This window comes from Brachionichthys hirsutus, chromosome 13, assembly GCF_040956055.1.
Source record: "Brachionichthys hirsutus isolate HB-005 chromosome 13, CSIRO-AGI_Bhir_v1, whole genome shotgun sequence".
In the NCBI taxonomy this organism is placed as follows: domain Eukaryota; kingdom Metazoa; phylum Chordata; class Actinopteri; order Lophiiformes; family Brachionichthyidae; genus Brachionichthys; species Brachionichthys hirsutus.
Genome location: NC_090909.1, coordinates 5,737,337 through 5,759,434, shown reverse-complemented (window position 1 = coordinate 5,759,434; position 22,098 = coordinate 5,737,337). Strand labels below are relative to the sequence as shown.

The 22,098-nt window shown below is 41.6% G+C and overlaps 1 protein-coding gene across 1 annotated transcript; it reads left to right on the top strand.

The window, feature by feature from the left end:
- The first annotated feature begins 1,703 nt into the window (after positions 1-1,703).
- Positions 1,704-18,879, top strand: fam135b (family with sequence similarity 135 member B). The gene is made up of 19 exons (XM_068747099.1): positions 1,704-1,780; positions 3,748-3,827; positions 7,198-7,337; positions 7,663-7,733; positions 8,402-8,575; positions 9,049-9,175; positions 11,603-11,762; positions 12,278-12,327; positions 12,661-12,816; positions 13,322-13,395; positions 13,490-13,644; positions 13,709-15,536; positions 15,792-15,958; positions 16,229-16,320; positions 16,419-16,516; positions 17,403-17,554; positions 17,701-17,811; positions 18,354-18,467; positions 18,674-18,879. Exons 1-19 carry the CDS (start codon positions 1,704-1,706, stop codon positions 18,877-18,879), a joined length of 4,032 nt encoding a protein of 1,343 aa, XP_068603200.1.
- Positions 18,880-22,098: the final 3,219 nt, after the last annotated feature.

Here is a 22,098-nt window from a genome sequence, read left to right as displayed (position 1 = left end):
TGATTTTATGTCTTGGAGTGTAGTTTAATACGAGCGATGAATTTTCAGTGCAGCTGTGGGCAATTGTAGTTAATCAGCCTGAATGCAGGGCAGGAATAGTAAAGTCCAACTCTTACAACGGAGAATTGAAGGGCATCACGGTGGGGTTATTTCACAATGAAAAACGAACACAACAATTATAAATACAACAGAAAATGTTTGACGACTTGAAAGATTATATATTTCAAAAGAAGCAAACAGGAAAAAAAATATTTTAAAATGTTTTTTTTTTAATGTAGTTTTGGATAAAATCTTTTAAGTGTGATAATAGAATCAAATGATCAAATATTAAGCAACACGATGTACATCAAAGAGTTGTTGATGATGAAGACAACAGATAATAACTAAAGCACCAGACTGTGAATGCAGGAAAAGAAGTCTGGTCATGCATAAGAAGGTGTGAATTACAGAACAGCATGAGGAATAAAGTGTGGCTCCAGCATGCAAAACGGTTTTCTGACTGAACTTTTTGCTCCATCGCCATTTGACTTGGCGATAGAGCTGCAACGTCTAAGCCACAGTTAGCATAATCAATGATGGGTAAATTACAAACCTCACACACTTTGGTTTCCCAGTTTCACGTCAAACAACCTGTAATTGGCTCATGATGTCATGGTGAACATGATATATTGGTCAGTCTGACACACAGAAAACACAATTGTGTTGCCTGTGTGCTGAGGTGACACACAGTGAGGAAGACGAGGCAAAGGCACTGAGCCCTTCCTCGTATGCTCAGGACGTCTGCAGCAGGGCTTCTTCTGCTACTTTAGAGAATGCTAGCGTGTCTTACTGGGCTTTTTAATGTATTGCATTTTTAGGATTCTAACATTTAAATGCTCACCTCTTTATTCTCTCCAGTCTGCAACAGATAGAAGGTTATTGAAAACTAACTGTCCCGTCTTCTTCAGCACTTTGTTAGACGCTTAAAATTCATTTTATCAGCAGAAGTGAGATGGAGTCTTTTCTACCAAAGGAAAAGACTATTCAAACTCGCTCTATTTGTGCTAATGAAATTGTGGTTTACGAGAGGATGCTGGAATATATTTCTCCGCCCATGAGTGACAAATAAGAACTGACTGCTGGTTTAACCAGGAAAAAGAAATACATTTAAAGGAGGACAACCTTGACAAATTACATGTGCTTGTAGCATTTAATTGCAGACATTGAGCCTTCCTTAAATAGTGGTGTAGCTAGGTGGGTAATTTATACTTATTGAATGTAGAGGGTGGTCTGTATTTATTTGGCTGTTACTAAGGAAAATAGAGCCCCACTATGTTTTAGACTTTGGCACTATGTAAAAAACAACAAAAAACTTTACCTTAAAAAAAAAGCATTATTTATTGAGATTTAGCCAACAAAGAAGCCATTAGAAGATCAATGGCTTAAGTGCTGTTTGATCACAAAAAGACACCTCCAACAACAAATAGCCAATACATGTACCATTAGGAAAGGAATTGTAGCATTTTGATGTTGCCATCAGTACATATACAGCACAATAAATATAAAGTCTAAATGTAGAAAGAAAATAATGCAACAATAGTCAATTACAAATACATTACAAATATTTTTTTTTCATCTTTCATGGAATATTTGTCTTCTTTTGTTTATTTCTGTCACATTTACAGACTGTCTTCTCGCCAACAGGTGATGAGCAGGATTATATCATGTCTGAAGTACAGGGAACGCTGGAGTTTTCCGTAGAGTTGCACAAGTTTCACAATGTGGATCTCTTTCAAAGGGGGTAAGCAATTTTACTCTGAGGGGATCACATTTCTCCAATCACAGCTATTTATATTAATCGGATTCACAAGTGGAATTTCAGCAGATTCGCTGAACCCATTCACCTAAAGGATCCTGGGAATTAGAAATTCAGAAAAATAAGCTTTTTCTTTCATTTGATTAGTGTTGTAACAAAATGTACAGAAATTGATTATGGAATTAAGTCAAAGTCAAAATGTGTAACATCATATTTCGGTTAATCGTATACACATCAAAGACAATTTTTTTGCGGCTTCCCGCAAAACTGTTAGTATTGTATGCAGTGCCTGTATTTGCACTGTGCTACAAATATATTTCAAGAGGAATGTGGTCAATGTGTCTGTCGCAAACATTCAGAGCAACCTCCTTAAAAAACATCAAACATCGATTTAGACATTTTGACATCATGATGTACAGTTTACAGCAACTTTAGGCTTTGGAGGACTTTACCACGCTGAAACTTCTACCCTTCAGTAGCGTTTTTCATCATATTCTATTCCAAGCAAAAAGGTCATGTTTGTCCACTGATGAAGGAGGATTAAAGCCTCTCATCTGGCCGGCCTCTGGCTCACTGGAACACTGGCTTTATCAAAATGAGTTTTCCCTCTAAAGGGGGGATGGTCCAAAGCCTTAACATGGTAATCCCTTCATCTGAGTGCACTAATATGTTTGTTTCTACCGGTTGCTAGGTTGCTTCAGATTTGCAGCAGAGATTTGATGTGAAAACCAAGAAGAGAGAGAAAGATCAGAGACTGGAATCCCAACGTAAAACCTGGGGCTCTGCAGAACAGGAGCAGTTTAAGTCAACAGGACCTTTGAGTCCTACCGCGTAGCCTCTCGCACCAAATACTTTAAGGAAATAATCATGTCGTTTATTGAATACCAATGCAAATGTGTAAATGGCTGCTAAAAGCAGGACAGGAGTGCATTGGTTTCTGACCAGCTAGTGGCCACTCGCTTCATTCCATAAACATCACCTATTTATTTACTGAACCTTGAAATCCTTTACTGTGCTCTTCCCTGTCAAGAGTCCGTCTTTGGAAGTGCTGCCTTTTGCACACTCATGTGATGTCGGTGATCGAGGCCACACTTTGGTGTCTCAGATGTCCCCAGAGAGCTGAAATGTGCTTTTACACAAAGCTGCATTGACTGGAGCTGTCACACCATCCTTTTTAAATCCCTTGTATTTCCTCGCTGCCCATCATCTCTATAATGTCATGCAATAAAGACTGTTTGGTGTTCCATTCATAACTCCGTGCCAGCATTCTATTTCACCCTTTATGAATTTAGATGATTTCCCAAATTGCATCAATGCATTTGTCATTTATGCATAGATGGTTCTCCGTGCTTTGGAATTGTAAGCTAGTGTTCATCTGATACCCTGCACAGTTTACAGAGGTGCATGTCTTCTTCATTATTAATAACCATTTGCCCATTGTAGTTAAATAATTTAGTGACATTTGTACAATTCATGGCACGTTTTGTTTAACAAGTCATTGCTAACTTCCGATCCATGCTGTGAAAATTGATTTTCAAAGTTGAAAACTTCACAGTTTTTTAAATAAAGTCATCATCGTATACCATCTAGTCATATTATCACAATGAGTAATATGAAGCACGGTCACGGGTGAGAACGGTCACGGGCGAGAACAGCCACAGACACGCATATGAGCTAAAAGAATGCAAAGTATTCATATTAAAATAATATTAATATTATACATTTAAATGATCTTATGTCTTATTAGGAAGTATTGACAAGGGATTGTGTTTATTGGGAAAATATTCTTGAATGTATTTGTTCTCCAAGTTAAACGCCTTCCTTTCCTTTGCTTTTGCCTTGTATTAAACAACATTATAAATTGTTGATTACATCAAAATAACTTAAAATAAGTAAGAAGTAATTCAATGCAATTCTAAGCATGTCTATTACATTTCGATCCTCTCCATCAGTTTCTATCAGATACGAGCCGGGTTGAAGATCTCACCTCGAGTTCCCCACCGAGTGATCGTTACGACCCAAGCCAACACAGGTCAGGAGAGCACACACACACACTCACACACACACAGACACACAAATATCAACTGTTAGCTCTGCAGCCATCAGTGGCTTCATGTTGAATTGGTCAAATCAAGTAGCTTGATTTGATCTTTCAAAATGAGTCTTTTCATCAAAGGTTTGTTTCTTATTAAATTCTGAAGATAACCAGCAATTTTACATGTCAACATCTAGATAACTGGGAATAAAGACTCTTGTGTTCTCCTAAATACTTACAAATGGTTTGTTTCATAAAAAGATTCCTCCCTCACCTCCCTGTCCTTTATATTCATAGATTGTTGCACAGTGCCAGCCAAGCGTTAAAATCTAAACCCACAGTAATACAGGAAGCTGTTTCACTGGAAAACTGATTCACAGTAATAATGGCTATTTTTAGCTTAAACCAGTGCACTGTGTGTGTATGTATGTGTGTGTCTGTGTGTGAGAGTGTCTGTGTGGGGGAGCAAGGACATGGCGTTTCAAGGTGACTCATCACAGCCTAAGATGTGACAATGATTTATATAATTTCAAGGGTTCAGATACACAGCGATCAACAAGAGTATTTTCTATGCCTCTTTACACAGAGAGCTGAATAGATTGAATATAATATATCACAGTGGAAACGGTAAAACATAGCAGTTTGGTGGTGTTGCTCTCTGTTCTGTTTTTAAACCCCGAAATCCTGGAGGTGCATTTTTGCATGATGTCGGGTGAGGATGAGACAACATGGCAGAGTTCAGCTGGAGGAGCATCAGTACAATGTTTACTAGATTGCACATTGTCTCAGTACAGAATGGACAACTAAATGTATGTTGTGTGGTTAGTTTTATCCTTCAAAGTCGGAATAAAATAATAATAATAAAATGCAATTTATCAAATGTGCATAGTGCATTTGTTTTGAGCTGAATGTAGGATGTGGTTTAACCTTGCAAAGCATGACGCCTGGAAGCAATGGGAAGCAACAGCTAAGCAAGGCTAGGCACACCCGATATATTTAGTGAGTGAGCTGTGAGTCACAATCAACAAAGCAACATGGTTAGAATGGTAGAATGTTAAAAGTGGGAATCGGATCGCTGTTTGAGGTGTCTCTTACTCACCGATACAATCGTCAATTTCCAGTTGTGTGTTGTAGCGATGGGAAAGGACTAACACACACACACACACACACACACACACACACACACTCTCTCTCTCACGCTCGCTCTCTTAGGCAGATGGAGAGCAACAGCTGTAAGAAGATTATTTCCAGCACACACTCACTGTGGTTAAAGCTTCAGGGCATTTCAGTGGGTTTTAGTGTTTGGAATGTAATGAACTCCCCAATACCTGTGAATCGTCACATTAAAACGCTTAACATATCTGAACTGGGTGGATTTTATATTTTCATTTGCAGTAAAGTTGAGATCTAACTCAATGCAAACATGAATGCCAGCATTAAAATGCACTTTAGACACATTTGTATCCGACAATAGACAAGCAGCGTTCCATAGTGTTGACATTGTTGGGTTTCTGGTGAACAATAACTTTATCGCTTATGTTCTCTTACTTTATGGCATATAAAAGAATAATAATGGTGTTGCCCATATACTTGAGAGTAAAGCAACTTCTATTATTAATAATAATCTTGTTCGAGCATTATAATTATTATGGTAGTCACCAAATCGGGTCATCCATGGATAAAAAACTGAAATGCCTCGATTGGTTGGTTGGTTGTTTTGTCAAGAAAAGCCCTGCCGACCTTCTAACCCTGCCACCACGGCGGTTTTGTGAAGCATTTGCTTATTTGTGGTTAACGTACGCCAGGTTTGATGGATATTAGACATCAAGCTTATGTTTTTTTCTAACTTGGCTAAGCAACACTTGAGTTAGAATAAAGTCAAATGACCATTTCTTATATCATTATTTTATAAATTATTTTCTAAATAATATTCCATGAGATAGAATTTGCATTTTTGTATTTTGTATTTAATCAGTCCAGTTGTGTTGCTGCTTTGTGTGCCATGCAGTTGTGTGCTATGCATGGTGGCCACCTGCACACTGCTTGCTGCTGCAGAGTACAGTGTCCATGCAGACATGAGACCCACCACTGTTAAAACATCAACGTCAGAGAGTTGGAAAAAATGGACCTGCCGTTACGCCGCCATCACATTTACACAGAACGCTGTAGGTGATCAAATGCCTCAACGTCATACATTTAAAAACGCTGATTATATATAGCTGGTTAGAAGAACATCAAAGAAGCACAAGGAGATGTAAAATCGCAAATATCAAAGTCAGATTCACCTGACGGACACGGACCCAGCTGCTTCCACACACAGTACAGGCCCGCGAGGACTTATAATCCGCCGAGCCTTTCACACCGGCCGTTTCCTCACACATCTGTGTCTTTGCTTGGGGGGGGGGGGGGGGGGGGGGGGCGCTTGATGCAGCAAGCGGTGACAGCATTATCAGTAAGACGCCTGCAGAGAGGGAGGGTAAGAATGAGGAAGAGAAGAGCACGACTCAGCAGGGCATTTTAAAGGCCTCTGCAAGACCTCTCATGGCTCACAGCTAGACAGCAGGTCAAAACATTAAGGATCCATCAATCGCTCATGAGCACCTGCAGCTGTATACATAAGCCTGTAAACTCATTTCTGTCAGTTTCTTCCTGTGCTTGAAAATATGTGCATAATTAGATGCTCTCTTGACATGAAGGGGGGGAGGTTTTTTTTTTTTTTAACTGGACATGTTGATTGTTACCTGTAGTCATTCTGTGAGGCAGATTCATGTGAACAGTGCCTGATTTGTTCCTGTTATTATCCTAAAACGTGTTAACTCTCGCTCAAAACAATGAGTGAACTACTTACTGTAAATCCATGCAAATACGAATTTAAAATTATATGTCAGAAGAGTTTTATAAATTACTCTGTATGTGGAAAAAAATGGGCAGATTTAAAATAAAAGCAATTTTCATTTTTGAATGAGAAAGTACGGTAAGCATATTATATGAAATTACATGTTTGCACAGTCATTTCTTATGCAAATTTGGTCTGTGCTGTGGCATTGAAATGGCTCACTCTGAAGTCTACCCGCTGAGAGCCAGATTTGATCGTTGTACCTGTTGAATTTAAAAACTGAAAATCCAGAAAAAGGAAATGCATTTTCATATCTTCATATCTTGATGCATGGTTTTCATGCATTTGCCAAATAGAAGGTCTCGTGTTATTTCTGCATATACATGTGTTTATTTTTTGACACAACCGCCTGTAAAATATTAATTCATGTATGAATGTGCAAGTAGAAGCCTTGCATGTTGAAATATATCTGACAACGATATTATTGTCCAGCTGATGACTATTGTGCATGTTGTTGTGTCCCAGCATCAGGAGAGGGCAGTTTCAGCTCTGCAGGGGTCGAGGACGGCGCCGGGTCCAGCAGGATATTTCAGATCCTTTACAGGAATGAGGAGATTACGGTGAATGACTGCATGATCTTCAAGGTCCACCTGCTATTGGATGGAGAAAGTGTGAGTCAAGCTGATGACATTTCTTTCTGCAAAGTCTGTTGAAGCAAACAATAATGATAATATATATGGAGAGAGAGACAAGAGTGTTAAACAATCATCACCATTTTAGTGCTTACATTTTATCACTAGCCGGGCTCTAGAACAGACACATGACAGACACAGTGAAGGCAGCTGTAATATCGTTAAATCACCTTATTTAGACCGATATATATGACCAATATATGCCAGTCTGTATAGACCTATAACATGTAAATTACATGAATTACATCAAGAGGAAATGAAATAATGTCGACAATACATGAACATCTTTGCCGATGTTTTACAGGTGGAGGAAGCTTTGAGTGAAGTGGATTTTCAACTGAAGCTGGATCTTCATTTCACCGATAATGAACAACAGTAGGTTTCTGGGGGCAGTTTGCAAATGTGCGGTCTGTGTTTTTCGATAGAGGAAATGCAACACTTTGTCCTTGTGCTGTTTTTATGCAAGGCTGAGAAAGCAAACGAGGCATGGGTAAGAGCTATTTGTCCTTTGGCTCAGAGCCATCACTTTAATCACCCGATCACAATGCTTCTGAATCAACAGTGTTAAAAGCACCTGTTATATGTGTTATAACCTGGGGAGAGACTGCAGTAATAAAATATTTCATTTTGAGATTAACAGTGCCGCATATCTAAAAAGACCATCTTGTGGCACAGATCGTCATGTGGCCACAGAGATTTGTGCCACATCTGAACATCCATTTGGATACCGTGAATATTGAGAGGAAGCAGGAAGTGTTTCAAGACCTTTTGTGCCACTTCCACATCCCGTGTGTCTCCACTGTCATGCAAATGTGTGCCTTAATCTCATTTTTAACTGGCACCTTCACCACCACTATTGTAGTCGCGTTGCAACGTAGTCCACATCTATCTGATATTGAATAGTTATTTTTTGTGTGTTGTACATGTTGTAACTTGTATTTTTGTCTGCCACACTTCCTTGTCAAAAGTATGTTCTGTCATATTTGAGTAAACTCCAAAATATATTATTTCTGCAGTGTAACATCCCTCTCTCATCTTCTCAGGCTGGCAGAGATCACAACTGTCCCGCTGATCAGCAGTCGGACCCTCAGCCTCCACCTCCACCCCCGGAGAGGACTCCACCACCACGTCCCCGTCATGTTCGACTACTTCCACCTGTCTGTCATTTCTGTCTCGATACATGCTTCACTGGTCGCCTTGCATCAGCCCCTAATCAGGTAGCGTTCAAATGCTAAGACAAACATTTACATGTCACACAATCGATGACTATACCTGTTTATATTTTCGTACCAACAGAATTGTATTTTTGATCATTTAAACATCCGCTCCATGAGCAGGGTGTTATGTTAGCCTCATTATTGATAGCACAAACGTGTTGGGGAGGGGGGCTCATTCATTCATTCATTCATTTTCCAAACGCTGCATCCGTAACCGGGTCGCGGGCCGTGCTGGAGCCTATCCCAGCAGTCTACGGGCGAGAGGCGGGGTACACCCTGGACAAGTCGCCAGTTCACCGCAGGGACCTGTTGGGTTTACATAGTTTCCTAAACACTTCACTGATTAATTCAGTGTCACAGAGAGTGTGTGAAGTCATGCATTTCAGAGATGACTGTAGCAGCTCATGCCGCTCAGTTTACTTGCCTTCCTTCATGCGGGTCGCTATCATTCGTGGGGCCTCTTTCCTCTACAGCTTTGCTCGGCCGGGGAAGAGCTCCTGGCTGGGGAAGGGCTCGCCAGAAAGCACCAGCGACACGTCTGCCGCGTCAGCGGACAGCATTGCTTTAGGTGGCGGCTACTGCAAACCTGTAATCTCTGAGGTATGTTAAGCTTTAAATGGAAGGTCACAGATGGTTGGAAACTGTCTCAAATGTTCATTTAATCTGTTCCCTTTTTAGACTCAAGCAGCCAAACGATGTCACAAATGCAATATTGTTTTACGGATGGAGGCTTATTGTATTCCGTTATGATTTGTTGTGTCATTCAAAAGCAACAGGATTCAGATGGGGGGGGGTGGGGGGGTCATTCTGATCTGGAACCGACTACAAGTCGGCTACAGGCTTAGCATTTGTAAGAGAGAGCAGCCTGCCCTGGAATGATGCTCCAGTCTTTACGCCTCCTGTCCGCCCTCATCTGCTCAACAGTTAAAGTGCACTATTGCACAGTGACATATATGATAATCCAATTATTGTTATCATAGGTAATATTTCATGATTATATGTTTCATGTTGCAATACTTTAATTATTTTATTACAGTTTAATCACATAAAGATATGGTTAGACTGAACAGTGCATCAGACAAGCCAGGTCACAAATGCACAATTAGAGAGCTATTAAGATGTTTTTTTTCAGTCAAACAATATCTTCATGATCAGGGTTTGTCTCTAACATTTTTATTTACATATATGAGATGTTGTCAATTCCATGCTACAAATGGCACTATAATGCATAGAAATACAGAACGTCCCAAACCATACTTCACGCCAATGAGGCACAATTCACAGTCATTTGCAGGTTTTATTCTGATTCAAACATTTTAACGTCACAATCTGTTTCAAAAGGATCTGTAAGTCAAACTTAAATAATCCAAGAAAGTTGAAATGAAGCAGAACTCATTCTTTGAACTCCAAACTAGAAACACTGTCAGCCATTGATGAGTGAGAATGTCCGGCCTGAGGAGATGAACCGTTGACTCTCTTGAATCGCATGCTTACCACAGGAAAACAAGCCTCTTGCTGGAAATGGCGATGGGCCTCTAATCTACCATTACTCATCCTTTATTATGATTTTCTAGACTGTCTGCACTCTTTTCATTTCACCCTCCATATTAACAGCAGGTCTGGGTCAGATATTTGATTTTCCACACTCAATAACCTCATTTGTGCTGAAGCTGATCTTTTTATTGTCGTGTTGGTTAACATTTGCATCCCTTCTTCTCCCCTTCCATTAAAACCTGCATCAAACATCACAGTCCAAACTGTAAATCTTAATGAGCGCCCTGTTGGCCCCCACTCTCCTCCGCCTGCTTTTTACTCCCACCCCCTGGCTGGGCACTTTAATAAGCTGTGCGTTTAGCCAAGCAGGGTGGGAGTGGGGGGGGTTCGTTTGATCACAGTAATGAGTTCTGCTCACATGCGCCACGTACCAGATCGCTGAAGCTGCACAGAGCGAACCCGCCACCTATTTATTTGGAGCATCCCCCCCTCTGGCTGCACTACGTTTCAACACTTCCCCTGTTGACACCTCTTCTTTTCTTCTTGTGTGTGTGTTGATGCTGAAAAAAGGTCATTGTGTAGATTTACTATAATATCAGCTGTAAAATGAATGAAAAGGTTCTCTCTGTCATCTTAAATGGTATTTTGAAAGGAAAATGATGCTGACGCTTGAGGATGATTTTGTCATTTTGGCCGACTGAAAGTTTACATAGAAATTAGACCTAAAATAAATCTCCTCAGAATTTTTTAGCGTGAAATCTATGATTTTATGATAATAGCTGGTTCCCACTGAAAAATAGCCATTTTTCTCTGTCTTTGACTGATTTGACTGATCCAGGCAGGCCTCCATAAAGGTAAAGAGATTATCAAAGTTCATATACAGATGTTCCTTCCTGGTTCAAGTATGCTGAACCGCTGCGATTACAGAGCGCACACAGGTGTGATGACAGGGCCCAAGACTGTGCTTGCTTGAGGCAAATTGCAGCATGCATCCAGAGACATGAACATCACATGCCTTTCCATGCTCAGAGCCTTGCTGGCGACACCAAATCATCCCATCCATGAAAAGAACTCACTTGGTCGCTGGTGAGGAAGAACAATGTGATTATAGCATCAAGATGCAGATGCCTGGACATGAAACTCTGACATTACTCTGTTGAAATACAAACTGATATTTCTACTCTGTTGGCGGCGAGCCACCTACTGGAAACATGGCCTCTATTACACACTCTAATTAGTGCTCACATCCAAGGGAGCTTTAGGAATGATTCTGTTTTGTTTTGTTGTATTTTTGCTGTAGCATGTTCTTGCTTGTTTAATTAAGCTCTGGAAAGTGGCGACTCCCTGGATTCTGGCTCCACATCTCACCGTTGTCAACTTAAAGGTCACAGAACAGGGTTCTATCCTCTTCACAGCTGATGCATGATCTGATTGGGTTTTACAGCATGCATGTCCATTATAAAGGCAGACCTTTTTCTGAGCGTTGACTGACCTACATAGGATCTGACATTTCCCGTGTCTCCTTCTCTGCAGGGAAGCTTTTATGTGCCCAGTGAAAACTGCCTGCAGAGAGCTCATACGTGGCACCGAAGGCTCTGTCGCCTCCTGTTGGCCGCACACAGAGGTCTCCATAGCTACTCCACAGCATTACTGAAGGAAGTCCCACAGCTGCAGCAGACCCCACTCAACTCAGGTGAGGACTCTACGTTTAGCCCTTAGAGGTCCCACACATAAATGCTAATGAGCATTGAGATTCATTATTAATACTGGCCTCATTTGCTGAATCTCATTCTTTCTATTAATACGTGTGAGAAGCAGCATCAGATTTTTCTTTCAGCTCGTCATTTATTTTGGATTAAAAAAATTATCATCTGTCTTTGAGGCATTTGATGGGGTAAAGGTCATTTAAATCTGAAATATGATTGCATACAAGCATAAGCAAGTACCTGTAAATCAAAGTACTGTCCCCTCAGAATTATGACACATAAATATAAATAAATGTGCGTAGCCATCCACAGATTTTATAGCTTCTAACAATGAAGATCCCTTCAATTTGCTTTTAAATGCGGCTTCATAGTTTTAGTCTTTAGCCTGAATGAATACTTTTGCAGAGTTCTTTCAAAATATTTTCTCAATCAAAAAGATGCTCGGGTCACACCATGTAATCAAACACTTTGGATGCAACAAATATTTTTTTTCTTTCCTCAGAGGTGCTGGCTGTGGAAGAAACCCTAAATCAGCTCACGACAGAGTTACAGGTATGATGTGTGTATGCAAAATTGGCTTGTGCATGGTTTCAAACTTAATCTATGCACAGAGAAATATCGTTTTTTTTGTTTTTGTTTAATCTAATACTCTGGATTTAACAGTAGCTCATTGTTGTTTTTGTTGGTCAGCAATGGAAACCAAATTCTGAATAGGTGAAAAGAGCAATGCTAAGAAAAAGAACTATATAGATGTTGTTCATTATCCATTAGTTGAAGGTCAGGGAATAACTGAATGGCTAAATTACCAAAATATGGAAGCTTGATAACAATCAACGAGACATTCAATAGTCATGGCTGCTTGAAATAGATGTGCGGCTCCAACAGATGCAGGACGGCCATGAGAAGGTGGCGGAGCAGATCAGCAGGGATGTGAGCCGGCTCTGCTGCCAGCTAGCAGCTCTGTGGAACCACTTCCTCTCCGTTGCTGTGTTCAATCCCTACATCCTCTCTTACCTGGCCCAGGAGCATCACACGCTCAGGGTGGGGCGGCCACACGCCAACAAAGACACAATTACACCTGGTACCTTCTTGCTGTGAGGCAACAGCGCTGACCACTACACCACCAAGCCGCCCCGGTTTCTAACTGATTTCTGGCCCTTATGAATACATGTCTCATGGCATGATTTTGTCCCAGTCATTCAGAAATAATGAAAATGTCTGCTCTGGCATGATATTATTTGGTATTAGGAGTTACTGTTATGTCATGACATCTCTTCACCCATCAGTAGAATTAAGATATCAATTGTTAATAATTCTGTAATTACTGTGGTTTGAATACTCGCCTGAAATTTGTGTTGCTCGTGATTTCTACATATCTGTCGCTGATTGCGAAGGCCAATCCACATCTCTAATGGGGTGTCATAGAAGAGACCATTGATCCACGTTTGTGTCACAGAGTGGGAGATGTGTTTGGAATATTTTAATGCGTGCATAAATGAAATGTTTCTACCGGTGAAGTGTTTTGGTTTGTTTTTTGAAACCCCAGGTCAGGAGATTCTCAGAGGCATATTTCTTCACTGAACATCCCAAAGAGATTTCGCTTACTTTTCAAGAGGACTTGTAAGTTACAGCTTCCCCATAAAAAAAATAAAAAATATCTTGTTCTATGAATTGAGAGAATTGCAGTATTTGTGATATTTTTCTCACGAGTCAGAATTAACAGACATGGCCAGATTGCTGCAGACGTTCGGAGCTCAGACTACCTGACCAAGATGCCTCCTTTGCCTGTTGAGTGCCTGGACATCGATGGAGACTGGAACAGCCTACCGATCATTTTTGAGGACAGATACGTGGAGTCTCCTCAAACAGGTAATAGAGAAGGATTTGCATTTTTCAATGTGAGAGAATTAAACTAGAACTCTTATTTTTCCAGACTGGGTATCGCATGTGGCAACCGCTGATGGACAGACCAACGCAGATCCTGCAGTTAGTCTTGCCGAAGGGATGCCTCAAGGCCTCCAGGGAGTCACATCACCAGCAGTATTGCAAGGCCCTATGGATAGCGACGACTGCATGGACCTGCCAACATATGTATCATCTATAGCAGAGCAGAGCAAGGCCAGCACCGGAATCAGAAGTACCCCTAACTCCATTTGTTCTGAGGACAACGACTGCCGCTCTTTAGCAGATGTGGCAAACTTGAAGGAACCAAAGGGGAAACCGGATAGAGTATTGGCGCTCTCGTCCAATCGCAATCCCCTCACTGGCTTTTGTGACAGCAACGATGATTCACATCACGTAAAAGAAAATCAAATCCAACTTGGTGATGTAATCGAGGGAGAATCCAATGACGAGAAATCTGAAGCTGCTGCATCATTAAATCGCTCTGTGGATGACGAGAGTGAAAACATTACTCTTATTCGCCTTCCCTTTGCCTCTATGCATCCAAATATGCCTTCCTTTCCTGGCGATGCCAGAAAAGACATGACTCATCATGGGGGTCTGGTCAGCTCCAAGATTATGAAGCGCTCTTCCTCAGTTATTTCTGACTCAGGCATTGAGAGCGAGCCCAGCTCGGTAGCGTGGCCCCTAGACGCCGCTCTGCATAACCGACGTCCTCTGGATTTTTCCAGCGAACGGGATAATCTAAAGCAAATCGTGTGTCGCCATTCAGTTCACCGCAGCTCTCTGGAAGGCCTGCAAATGGAGAGCAATGGCAGCCTTCCAAGTGCAGGTATACAGGCCTCACTCACCTCTATTAGCTCCCTGCCCTACGAGGAGGACCAACAGCAAGAGCAGCTCAGCAAATTGACCAAGTCAGTCTCTGCACCTCAGATAAGCAGCCCTGAATCTGCTGGCGAAGAAAATGTGCTGCTTAACCCAGAAATAGACACTAAGAGATTAATGCAACACCAGGATTCATTGAGCATCAAGGGCTCTTTGTTGAGCAGCGACTTAGAATCGGAACAATCTGAATCCTCTGCATTAGATCCAAATTTCGGAACAAATCTGGGCCGTATTCTCAAGGGGAATATTAAGTCTGAAACGTCAAACCCCTCGCAGTACCTGTCAGAGGCATGCATAGCCAAGCCAGCGTTGAGCGGTGTGTTTGAAGGCTTGCTTTTTCAGGAGCCTGCAGAAAGCCCTCGTGTGAAGGAAAGCACTGTTATTGGTCGCCAGGGGGAGAAAATGAGCGATCAGACACACACCAGTGCTGTAAATACCTCAGCGGAGGATGTGCATCTTGTAGAAATGGAAGCAGTGCCCTGCAGGTGTGGAGACAAACCATGTGTGCATAAAGGTTCGGCTGATCAGAAGAGAAATAACACCAGGGAAGAGAGCCAACGTTTCCATCACACTGACCGGCGTACGGGCCAAGAGAGTCTGGATCCTTCAGGCCTCCAACAGTCCAGTGACCTTCCCTGCAGCAACGCCACCACACAAAGGCCAAGTGACCTCACAGGACTGACCATCATTGATGTGACATCATCCTGCCAGACTAAGCCCTCGAAGATTCCCAATTTAGGGCTTGCCTTCGTGAATAAGAAAATGGTGGAGGTGGTAAACATGTCCGTGTCCTGTGCCCCGACCTGCTTGCCATTTTCTTCTGTTGTCAGAGACTCTCCGTCTGTCAGTGGGCTGTCTACTCGCCAGGCTACCTCACCTATCACCCATCAGCCTCTGGGCTCCTTTGGTATCATCTCCTCTTCTTCGCTCAATCCCCTGAACATGGATGATGAGACCAATGAACGTATGCTAAAGTGAGTTTCATGAGGACTTTTCTCTGTGTAGTTGCCATGATCTAATCGTGTCTCCTTCGGTTCTCTCTGGGTTCTCAGGCTCTAAATGCAGGAACACAAAAACATGTCGGAGTGATTTACCTCCAGCTGCACTTTTACTCTTGCACATATTGTTATGCATTGTGTTTCCTGTCTGTGCACATTACTCAAAATGTTTTAGTGCAGAATGCTGAATGTATTTATTCATTTTCCAAATATTACTTCCTTTTTCTCCAGTTTGCACAAAGCAAAAAAGGAGCTGCTCAAAGAGTTAAGCTTTCAGGCCAGCTTATACAGCGACCTTCCTCTCCTGGCATCAGATCTGCCCTACTTCCCCCCCGAGGAGGACGATGAGGAGTTTGATGATGGCATACACCTCGTGGTGTGTGTCCACGGGCTTGATGGTGAGTGCAAGGGATTTCTGTATTTTACTGAAGATCAGTTCTTCTGCAAGGACACAGCAGCTGTCAAGCCAAAACATCTGTCATGCACTGCTCATCTATTTGAGATTGTATTTGGAGTGCGATCCTGAGAGCACCTCAGTTAAAACAGCACGTCTTACTTTGTGGTCTTCTCAAAAAGCATATTCCAGGTGTCTCTTAAATGATTAATGGATGTTTTTTCTCAAGAGTTGGGGGAGAAATTGCAAGTCTTAATTTGCTCTGTTCTTCCAGGAAACAGTGCAGACCTTCGACTGGTGAAGACTTTTATTGAATTAGGGCTGCCAGGATCCAGGCTAGACTTCCTCATGTCCGAAAGGAACCAGGTACATCTGTCGATGGCAGTGATGTGAGAAAACCCGTAACATGCCCAGCCACATGTAGCATTCTGACCGCTGAGACTTTCCTTCTCCTTTCCCTGCAGACCGATACCTTTGCAGATTTTGACACCATGACAGACAGGCTGCTGGATGAGATCATTCAGCACATCCAGCTGTACAATCTCACAATCGGCAGGATAAGGTCAGACGGCTGTGCAGCTTCCGTTACCGTGCAGCATGCACATAACTGACGGTGCCACTCTTGAGTGAATTTGCCAATAGCCAAACGAGAGCAGCGGCCAGCATCCACTTTATATTGTCAGTAGATGGCAGCAGAGACTTTGCATTGATTGCCAGACTCGGCTTCAAGCTTGAATTCATTGTTCCGCGATAATAAATAGGGCATGCATTATAAAACTGAGCAAGTGGCACAAAATGGATAGAAAGCTCTTATCATACTCTGCCAATAAGCTTCTGACTTTCACTTGATGGACTGCACTCCCTAATGAAGCAGTGCGTTGCCTAGTTCCAATCAAATTGAGCCATTCATCTTCCCGCTTAATTGCCCTCAATGTGCCAATGATTTTTTTTTTTTTTCATAAAAGTTTCTACCAAAGCTTGTTAACTTTCTTAATTGTGGCATATCCTCTAGAGGGTATGCATCAAATGCAAACGCAAATGAACAGCCGCCGCAGCATCTGTTTTTGTCCTGCATTTCCTTGATATTATGTTTGGTGGGAGACAGATGAGACGGAGCAGACATGACATTGTGGGATTTTTGGGTGTTTCTGTTACAGTAGAGTAATTAAATTAAGTGACAGAAAGGAGTTCAAGTATCTAATATGTCCCACTGATGTTCGTTTGGACACTATGTCCTCTGTGTGAAAGCCATTTGCGTTGGAGAATGTCATGATTTTCCCGAATAGCTCATGTTGAAGCTCCCCACACCTCCCTTTAAAGAAGTTCTGATTTAAAGATGAGTGATGCATACATCATCGCCATTGGTCAGCAGCATCCGAGGGCCTTTTTCTCTCGACCGACTCAAATTTCAAGCTAATCTCCCTGAGTTCTTTGTCTTTGGCCAACAGCTTCATCGGCCACTCTCTGGGGAACGTCATCATCCGCTCGGTGCTGACGAGGCCTCGCTTCCGTTGCTATTTGCCCAAACTACACACTTTCCTCTCGCTGTCTGGCCCACACTTGGGAACGCTGTACAACAGCAGCACGTTGGTCAGCACAGGTGAGGCCACCAATCAGCTGCAGGATAAAACGCTGAAGACGAGCTGTATTTGTGATGCAGTACGGCACTGCATTTTGAAGTACTGTGCTCCTCAGCAGCAGCATCTAAGACTAGCATCTGTATGTGTGTGTGTGCGTGTTGCCTAGGTCTGTGGTTAATGCAAAAGCTGAAGAAATCCGGATCCCTGCTGCAGCTCACCTTCAGAGATCACACGGATCCACGGAAAACGTTCCTGTATCTCCTCAGTCAGAAAGCAGGTAACAAACTAACAACAGGCAGCCGTGAAACAGAGACAGCGCGCTGACTGTCTCGCTTACGAGGCTGCGACTTGAAAGACATTCTATTTAGATGCTCGTGAAAATGTTGTCAGTTTGTCTTTTTGTTTGTGAATTTTCTGTATGTCAGCTAACAAATACTCCAAGCCCTGCCAGCGAGCCGAGAAACGCCTGTGAGAGGCCTCCCCACTGTGTGAGTGGAACAAAGCAGTCGTTTGTCACAGGATTGAAGAAGATAAGCCTGGAAACACTTTTTAGCCCCTCCAGCGCTGTGGCAGGCTGACAAAATGATCCAAACCCTGTCATTGAAAACCCACCAGTACACTCGCTTAAAAGTGTACAGACAGGAGACTTGAGAGAAAAAAACCTGCAGGTTTATCGCATCAAGCCTGTCATTGTACTGGTGACTGCACGTTGCATTTTACAACCAATGCACTCCTTTCTCCTGTCTTCCTTTCCTTGTCACACACACACAAACTCACTGTGCAGCTTCAATGACGCTCTTATTTCTATTTCCTTTTTAGGGCTCCATTTCTTCAAGAACGTGGTGTTGGTGGCATCTCCGCAGGACCGCTATGTTCCTTTCCACTCTGCCAGAATAGAGATGTGCAAAACCGCTCTTAAAGATCGGACCACAGGTCAGGCGTAATTGCATCAATGCTCAGTTTGATTCTCCTCCTCTTTCTTTTAATAGTTCAGCTGGAGCCCACACTTCTGCTGAAAGTGTACCGACTCTGTTGTGTGCTTAGACAGGGTCCTGTGCTTGACTACAGTATTTCCTGGTTGGGGATTTGAATCATTTGTGTAGTAGGACTCACTGGACGTGTCATTTTTTGCACTGAAGGGCCCGTGTACACTGAGATGATCAGCAACCTCCTGCAGCCGCTGGTGCAGGCCAAAGAGTGCCGGCTGATCCGCCAGAATGTGTTCCACGCGCTGCCCAACACAGCCAACACCCTCATTGGCCGCGCCGCCCACATCGCTGTCTTGGATTCTGAGCTTTTTCTGGAGAAGTTCTTCTTAGTGGCAGGACTCAACTACTTCAAATGAAAGTGGTAGTGCTGCAGATTCACAGGGCGGGGCCCTGCTGGTGGTTGATCAAGCCCCTTTGGAGGATTTGGTCAGTACAAGATGTACAGGAATATTAATAAGTAAGGTATCCTTTCCTGAAAACTGAGAGGCAAGCCCTACATATCCCGTTCTTTAGGATCATCAGCAGCGGTTATTAAAAATAAATAGTGAATCGCTCACTCAGTCTGAATTTGGTGTGTAGTCCGAAAATCAAAACATCAGAGCACTGACAGATACGAGTTGTGGTCTGTGACATTTAACATCTTTCCCTTTAGAGTTGGATTTCAGCCTGGATTACAGTGATCACAGTGTTAAACCTTCCCTAGAATCTGAGGCAATATATTTATTCATCCCCTTGATTGTACATAAAGTATTTTATTGTACAAAACATAAAAATAATATATTATTGAAATTATTTTTAGCTACACGAGTCCATGATGTAAGCAGTTCATCTAAATGTGATCATTATTAGTATTATCCAATCTGTCAAATGAGAGTCAAATTGTTTCTAATGGATGCAGTGGCAATGTTAGTTCTTTTTTCTTTTTTTTTATGTTATTCCATGTAACTCCGATAGTGGATGTCTGTTATTCCCTCGCCCGACTTCTCCTACATCTTTCCAACTCATTTGCCATGATTAGCTTTCGTAAAGCTACAGCATCAGTGAACGGTGCGGGATTTATTGTTAGACTTTTCATTACAATTTGGTTCATATTCTTGACTCACAAAGCCAACACATATACATAAACAAATACACAGTCTAAAACAGTGGCAGATTACTAGTATCCCTGAAAGGATTAGCAGATAAACTATATTTAACTAGTACCGGTAACCTCAATCTAACCACAGGATTTAAGGCTATGTGGGATATAAAAGCATTCTAAGATGACTGCTGCACAGAAAAGTCAGTGAGTGCATTCTAAAAATAGCTTGATTCAGTTTATTTTGCCAAGTATTCATATGTCAAGTACTTTGCTTTTTACTGTAGAAACTAAAAAGCCTTATCTTTTACTTTACTTTTACTTTTTTACTTTATTGTTTTATAAAACAAAAAACAGACAATTCACGTTACAAAAAAAAAATACAAAGATTCACACAAATTCTTGTTATACACAAGAAAGAGTTATAAGCATAGTAAAGAAATATGTATACATACACATCAAATTAAAAAAATCAATTTTAAGTTGTAGTTGTGCAGTCAAATAAGCCTATTGTATTTTTTTTTATCCATCGGGCTACAGGGCTTCTGAGTTCTGCTAATGACTCATGTTTAATGTAGATAGGGTTGCTATAGTGCAGTGCCTCTTGTGCATAGATTATACATTATTTTGATGGACTGTCCTGCAGCAGTGCTGAAGCAAATCTATAGAATTATAACTAAGATGAAGACCACCACAACTTGTTTCCATTTTCTCCCTGGAAGCATTTGGCAGGAAGACAGGAAACAGGCTTGCTGATATGATTGATGACAAATATGCGCATGATAATATGAAAGTAAACGCACTTTGTTTATACAGTTAAATCCTATGGTCTAATGATCCTCAATTTCCATTTGAAAATTGCCTCCATAAAGACAGATTGCACAATGCACTTTGAATTCAAAATTTCTTAGATGCCATAAATCAGGGCGACATTGTTTGCTTTCCGGGATACTCAGTGAATTTACAAAACGCCAGTGAGGTTCTCTCGCTCGCTGTCATTTCTACAACCCAGCTACAGCTTAATGCACGATAATGGCAGGCAAACACTCTCATAGCAGAAGCTGCCGCATGTTATTGGACTTGTGTCGACACACCGTGTGTTTATCATCCCATCAGCTAAAGCAAATAAATGATTTATTCTTTTTTTCTACCCTCCTTTTTTCTATTCGCCGTCACACTCATGCGTGGAAGAAGAGATGTCTTTTATCAGCGAGGGTTGTGTGTGAGAAGATTTGGACATTAGAAAACTGTTATGAGCACTGCCACAGCGACGGCTGTGCATCAGCTGAATATCTGTGATACACTACATTTAACCGTTGCATTTTATTATCAGCCTTGTATCACCTTATACTGGTTATACAAGATATCAAACATTGCACGTTTTTTTTAAATACACTTCTAGTTTAGCTCTGAAGGTCACAACGTGTGCTTTTTCTCTTTCCGGCCATGGTCATATGTCTCGGTCTTCCACTGTATTGTCTCCAAAGACTACAAAAGGTGACAGGCTGAAGTGCTCTTTTTTGTTCTCCAGCAGCATCTGTGCTGCTGCACGGTAAGCAGCCTGTCACCGTGATTGACTCTAATCAAACGGGCTCCTTCAGGGTGCCAAGATCGTTCTCAAAGAGCCACTAAGAAAAGCTGTGCAAGCGATATGCAGGAGTTTCCGTGCATCATGCATCATTTCTTAACTCCTCCCTTCCCTTTACACACACGCTCTGTATATGGATGAGGCTTATGGATCATATGGATGTGTTTAAGGCCAGGTGTGTTTTGTTTTGTATGACTCCTTTTCTGTGTATTTAAGCTGCTGTAATGATTGAATGAATTCAGAGTGGTTCCATAAATCCAATACGTCCTTGAAAGTGCTGTCAACCTTCAAAAGTAGCTGACTTGAACCTTTTTGTATTTGATTGCCCTTTACTGTTGGTCCTTCTTATAGTGTGTGTGTGTGCGTGTGTGTGTTTACGCATGTGAAACTAGATGTCATGTGATTGCTCATTACTAGAACATCCGTGTGTTTGCACTGAATGTAAAAAACTGTTTGACCTTAACATGTCTTAATTTTATTTTCTGATTGTACATGTAAAATACAGTAAATACTACTTCATCTGTGCCAATATTACGCTAATATTTTTCTATGTGGCTGACTGTATTGTACGTGTTCCTTAGTAGCTTGTGTCCTATGTAAAAATATAAATACAAATATAGATATATATATATATAGTATTGTATTATTAAAGATGTCAAAATAAAATGGTTTTATACATAATTATTTTGCTCACTGGCCCTACATTTTATTTTTGCTTCAAAATATTTTAACTTGTGTAATTTGTAATATTGACCAGTATTCCTATCAGTCTGTCAGAGACTTCCAGAAGAAGCCTGTTTAAAGTAAATTCTCATTTCAAAGTAAATTCTCATTTCACTGAACGTCAGTGTTAAATGAAATGTGAATTTCTGCACCTTCAGCTTTTACCAGCATCTCGTTGTCTCTGTC

Bases quoted from the DNA above. Each gene is read 5' to 3' on its own strand.
- fam135b (XM_068747099.1), top strand. From the start codon at position 1,704: ATGTCTGAAGTACAGGGAACGCTGGAGTTTTCCGTAGAGTTGCACAAG. The intron at 7,734-8,401 runs GTAGGTTTCTGG...TCATCTTCTCAG, and splicing joins TTCACCGATAATGAACAACA to GCTGGCAGAGATCACAACTG. The intron at 17,555-17,700 runs GTGAGGCCACCA...CGTGTTGCCTAG, and splicing joins CAGCACGTTGGTCAGCACAG to GTCTGTGGTTAATGCAAAAG.